At 27.9% G+C, this 6,077-nt stretch overlaps 2 protein-coding genes across 2 annotated transcripts in view; one reads left to right on the top strand and one right to left on the bottom strand.

Annotated features, from left to right (window-relative positions):
- Positions 1-1,382: 1,382 nt before the first annotated feature.
- Positions 1,383-4,319, bottom strand: LOC106689082 (midnolin-B; the record flags this gene model as incomplete). Its single annotated transcript, XM_067045255.1, is given in 2 exon segments — positions 1,383-1,470; positions 3,920-4,319. Coding segments are annotated over 2 exon segments (291 nt in total), but the record flags the coding sequence as incomplete, so codon positions are not given.
- Positions 4,320-5,640: 1,321 nt separating this feature from the next.
- LOC106689085 (peptidyl-prolyl cis-trans isomerase FKBP4) overlaps positions 5,641-6,077 on the top strand; it is a 7,372-nt gene continuing 6,935 nt past the window's right edge. Inside the window, exon 1 of the mRNA XM_014433861.3 lies at positions 5,641-5,771. The gene's annotated coding sequence lies outside the window, so the exon portion shown is untranslated. The remainder of the gene's footprint in view (positions 5,772-6,077) is intronic.

Genomic DNA, 6,077 nt, shown 5'->3' with positions numbered 1-6,077 from the left:
TGTTACGTTCCAGCAAAGATCTGTAATTTCAGTCTCAACAAATTTTTGGTTTTTTAACTAGACTCAACATACACTCAGACCATTTTGCCAGACTTGGTTATTTGGACTCAAAACTTGAATTCGATATTTTACTCCATCGCAATACTTCCAATTACCTACATACTTCATGTATAGGTAATTGAAAGTAAGAAGAGAATAAAACCGACTAGTTAGATAAGGTCACAACAAAACAGAGTTGGAAGGATTTTCAATTTAAAAAACTAACATGTTTTAATACTTTTTATCACTTAAGTTGAGGTATCTCGTTAGTCCGAACAAATCCAACAATACGATTTTAATATCACTAAAAATTTAAACACTCAAATTTTAAAACATTAAAACATCTCGTCACAACCATAGCTTGATAATTAAGATACTTATGTACATCACTTTTCCTGACTTCTAGAATTCTTTTGATACAGCTCAAAACTAGAATGATTTGATTGTTTTTTGTTCTTTTAAATGGTAGAAAGATTTTTTGTGGAGCTAATAGGTATAAAGGCTTAAGCCATATGTATTTTGAATTTCATCGTTTCCGGTGTTAAATGATGAATTTCCCTTATATATCTTTTCATATTAAGACAACGCTGTAAAATAAAATTAATCAGGAATAAGTGCAATTAGAAGACCTAAATACTGAAAAACGGAAAACAAATGTATAAAATACATGCGTAAAAATCGTGATAATTTAAAAGAAAAAAAAACTTCATTCATATAAAATATAAGTAGTTACTAAAATACGACATATGAAAATGAACATGTAATAATGAAGAAATGTGATATCACTGCAGTCAAAAAATAACAGACACGGCAGAAAATAAGACGGCATCAAATGTGAGGTCGCAATATGGCATCTTTCCGAGTAGCTAGTATCACTGGAAGAAACCTTTTTCTCGTGAGCAAGAAATGACATGAGCTGTCAGCTACTGGGACAATGGCAATAGTTGATAACCATAACGTAAATATATACTTTAAAGAAAGAAGAAAGGTCACCAGTAAAGCCTCACTAAGAAATAAATTAGGAAATCAAGAACCATAAGTGAATTTTTGCGTTACTTAACATACCCGTTGATTATCATACCAAAGACTTAATATTTACAATATTTCCTAAGTCAGTAAGTTCTAACAACAAATAAATCTAATGGATTATAAATTTAAACAATAGTTTTAGAAATGACTTAGAGTAACAATATTGGTTGAACATGAAATATAATTAATTCCTTTCTTAGTATTGCCATTGGAAAAAAAAGATAGTTAACTCACTTATTAAGCTAATATTTGATGAGAAGGACATTTCAAAATTAAAATTGTTAATAGAAAATTAAACAGACAAAAAAACTTACCAAAAGCCCAGTTTCAACACTTGGTAATAAGGTTAGCCTACTTCCATTAACTAAATGGTTTTCCTGTACAGTTCCTTCCCTTAGTTGTCTAAAACAAAAAAAAAAAGTTGATTAACAGGCCATCAACCATCAATAATTAATTATAATTTTATGAGGGGATGGGAAAATATTTAGTTTCTAAATAGGTTTTCAAAAGTAACAACAGTTTATTTTTATAGTTATCTAGATCTGGAAAACCATATTCCTCAAACTGAGACAGAAACTTTTTCCAAAGAAATTATTTTCAAGTTTAATTCTCATTATATTTCAAAATATGGATTTAAAGCAATTTGTTGTTATTTCTTGAATCTATTCACTATATTTAACTAAGTGTGCATCTGAAAGCATTATCCAATAAATATGGGATAATTGGGAGGAAAAATAGGGTCATTTTTAACTAAGTGGAAATCCTTCAACGATTATTTTCTCAACTTTCTGTACATAATAGAAATAATCAACATAATAGTTAAAGTTATCATTTGTCTTAATATATTGATGAAAGGTCCAATTAGGCGATCTTACCAATCACAGGGCTCTAAGCCCAGTCCAATGTGGCAAAGATGGTTAAAATGCATAGTAAAAATGGAATGCTGATTAAATTTATGTTGTGTCAGATGTTATTTAAGTCAAAATAACCAATTCATTCTGTCTTCAACTGTCAGAATAAGAAACAGTAAATAAGATGGGGAATGTCATGATTGATGAGAATTTCACATTTGATCGCATTATCAACCTCCTATGGATTTTATGAACAGTTCATACATGAGTAATAATGTGAACTTGAATATGATAACTCATCTCAAAAGTATGCACACATTGATTTCAAAGAAACTGAATGTACTTCAATTTACTGATTACTTTTAAAATTCTCCAATACACCATTCAATTGTATTGTAATTTATTTTCAGTTGTATCAGTTATTGATACTGAGGGTAGACTTCGGGCACACTCAGCCTCTTATAGCACATGTGGAATGGTACTTGAAATTAGAGGCAAGTAAAGAGAGAGGCAGACAGCAGTTGATTATGGTTTTCTGACTAATTTATTTCCTAGTATTACCTTTACAATATATCAGTAGATACTAATTAAATATTACATAAGAACTTCATAGGGGTTAGCAATTGTAAAGGACAAGATTTAAAAGAGATTATAGATGAAAGATGGAGAAAATGTTTAAAGATATAATCAAAAGAATAGACTAATTAAGCTATATAAATAGGCTATTATGTTATATAAATAATAAATCTCATAGAACAAATTTTAATGTTTTTTTTTTCATGAAAAATTAAATTTTTGACAATCATAAATTCTGTAAACAATTCCAAGGTCAATGAAAAATTTGCAATTAGGTATCCTTTGACAATCAATAGGTTTCCTTAAATAAAAGGTCACATTTATTGTACATAATTTTTTTTTTAATTGTTGCTTTTTATTGATAATAAAACATTTTCAGCCAACACATTTGTAGAACTTATTAAAGCAACAAAATATAAAGATTCAATAATTTATTCTATAATAAATGTAACAAGATTATGCATATATTAATGATACTAGACAAATGCCAAGATAGATGAATATGTTTGCAACAATAAGAATAGGATTTAATCATCAAGAAATAGCAAGTGAGATCATTAAATTATTTTCTGAGAAAAGAATCATTAGTCATTAAAATAAGACATGTAATAATTTATATTTGTTTTGGCAAATACCATTAGTACAAACATACATTATAAAAAAATAGTCAATTGTCAATAATAATTATGTATGGGAAACTTTTAATTATTGACAAATTCTGTGTAAATTTAACAAATGATTTTTTTTTTTTTTTTATGAAGTCCTTTACTTGATAAATATATATATTGACATTTTATAAAAAATCATAACTGTAGAAATTCCTAAAGAGGGATTAAACCTAATCCAGACCCATGAACATTCTTAAATTTGCAAGCATAGGCAATTACCATGAAAACAAATTGAAAAGGTATTTCATGAACAATAGGAATCACAAGTTCCTTATGATTAACCTCTAACTGTTTATATACAAAACAAGCTGCTTATAGAGTGTATCAAATGAAAATATAAGCATAACCATGAAATAGAATTGTTAACAATCAGATAAAACTTATCAAAATTATAATTGAAATTCATCATATTTTAAAACTCAAGATGAAGAATAACATACAAAGTTATAAGGATATGATTTAGAAACAGTTAGTCAAAGTATTTTTTAAAAAAACCTAAGCAAGGTTATTAATTTATTTTGTTATCATTGATATAATAGATAAGAAAAATGATAGGAAATCTAGGAGATGATAAGCCAACTTGGCATAACTTATCTACAAATATTATCAAAAATATAAACGCTGTCAAAAGTTTTAAAATTAGTAAGTGAAAAATTAAAATTAAAGAATTGATGCAATAAGATCCACAGAACATGGTCTCCCAACAGCTGGTCAATACGTTTTCCCTAGTAATAATGAAAACAAAATGGTGGGTACCTTTCTCTATGTAGAAGGCAAATCCTCTCTTTGGGAACTTTAAGTCTCTTTGATATGAGCTTCTTCAGGTTTTCAATCGTTTCGGTCTTAGTGACTGCTAATTCAAATTGACCACCAGTAGTTGGTGTAACTGAAATGGTGATGTTAGGCCCGGGGCAACCACACCCAGACGAACATGGGCAAGTCTCCTTAGCTGTTTCCATTCTGAAAGCACATTCACTAGAGCACTACAAACGGCCACACTTATTTTACACAAGGGCTACTAATACGGGGAAAGGGGTTATCGCACGATAATTCGGGAACACGGCGCACTATAAGTTCCGATACATTTCTGATCTCTTACGCGTCTCGGTGAGAAATGGCCGAAAGCTGGAGTAACAGCTGACACATAAACGGTGTTGCCAACAGCAACCTCGTCACAACTGAATGTACCTTTTTGTGAGTTATTTTTTATCTGCTATAAATTTTTCTTAAAGTTATTAAAACCGTCAAAATTGTCTTTAAAATACATAATAATTATACCATGTATTTTTGATATTTATATTAAGTCAAATTTAATTTATGAGATTTTCCGTTTGGAACATGAGATCTCTGAGCAAAGTTTCTTAGAATCGAAAGGTAATGAATAATTCTAGCATTCCTAATAGAAAAAATAAAATTTGTACGTTGAGGAACTCATTTCAGATGAAATTTTTCATGTCTCAATGTTCATTATTTAAAGACATATGTACATATTTTTTTCCTGGAAAGTGTTGTGATTTGTACTCAAATAATAACAAAATATAAACAACTTTATTTGAATGGATATTTGGGACCGATGAGATATTTAAAAATCAAATTTTAACCATTTTCTCCGAACTGTACTCCTTTATACATAAAATAATTATCTGACTATTCTCAACAAGCTAAGCCAATTAACTGTTTTTAGTAGAAATAGTTTATTCTTTTTAAAGTCCTGAATAATAGTTGCTATATATTAAATTTATTTAATTAAATTCAGGGTATAAGATTATAAGTCATATATTTAGGTAGGTATTATTTGTTTTTAACTAATTTTGTAATTCTAACCAAATCTTTGAGTGTATTTAAGATCCAATTGAATTCCTGGATTTTCAAATATATACATAAATTAACTTAAATTTATAATTTAATAATAAAATGATAAAATAATAAATGACTAGTACTCCATCATTTAAAAAATGAAAATAATCAAATTATCTCAGAAATAATTATGGAATAGAGAGGCTACTTAATACCATGAAATAACAAAAATGGGTTAACTATAAGCGGTAAAGTGTGATTTTCAAATGAAACTATGGATTACAGTTTTTTTTTATGTTGTTTTCCTTCTTCTTCTTTTTTTTATCTTTGTTCTATGATTCCTTAAGAATTTAGAAAAAAATAATAAAGTTTTATTTTTAATAACATCTAAGAATTTGTAACTTCAGTACATTAAAAAAACAAAAAAAAAATAGTTATATCTATAATGCTTTTCTCTGTTATTGATTTTCTAATTTAAGCACTTAAACATTATTTTTGACTACCACATATTCTAGATGCTTCACTGCTTAAGTAATCTAGAATCCAAGTTTTCATTAATAACATCTTAGTATTATAGTAAGTTGGTGGGTTGGCATAGTAATTCATGTACTTATCTTATTACATGATAGCCTTGTTCCAACAACCATTTTTGACAATGACATAACCAGCTGGCACATACAGAGTAGATAGTTTTGGAATGTAAAAACCACACTGATAATGCTCTTGCTTTATATGACAATCCTAAGTGGTTATTGGAGCAAACCAATATAACCTATTGGATATAACAGTTTTTAAAATATGACATTTTAAGGTTTGTATTTATCTAATTTGTAACTGATGGCTTACTTCACAGTAGTGCTAAGTACATTTCTAATAACTTTAAGAAAAAAGTTCTCCCTTTTAGGAAAATTACAACTTATCAATTAATTTTTTGACTGAACAGATATGGGTAAAAAAATTCAATCTGTTTAGTAAAAAAAAAATAAATGTACTTGCACTAGTGTGAAGTAAGCCATGAATATACTGTTTTAGTTTTTGCACAAATTGGTTAATTATTGTACCTTTCAATGCTATGAATTTTAAAATGTATTATTATACTTAATAATAATTTAATTTT

Source organism: Halyomorpha halys, unplaced genomic scaffold, assembly GCF_000696795.3.
Source record: "Halyomorpha halys isolate HHAL.00 unplaced genomic scaffold, Hhal_1.1 Scaffold1276.1, whole genome shotgun sequence".
Classification (NCBI taxonomy): Eukaryota; Metazoa; Arthropoda; class Insecta; order Hemiptera; family Pentatomidae; genus Halyomorpha; species Halyomorpha halys.
This window is presented reverse-complemented; position numbering and strand designations above follow the sequence as displayed.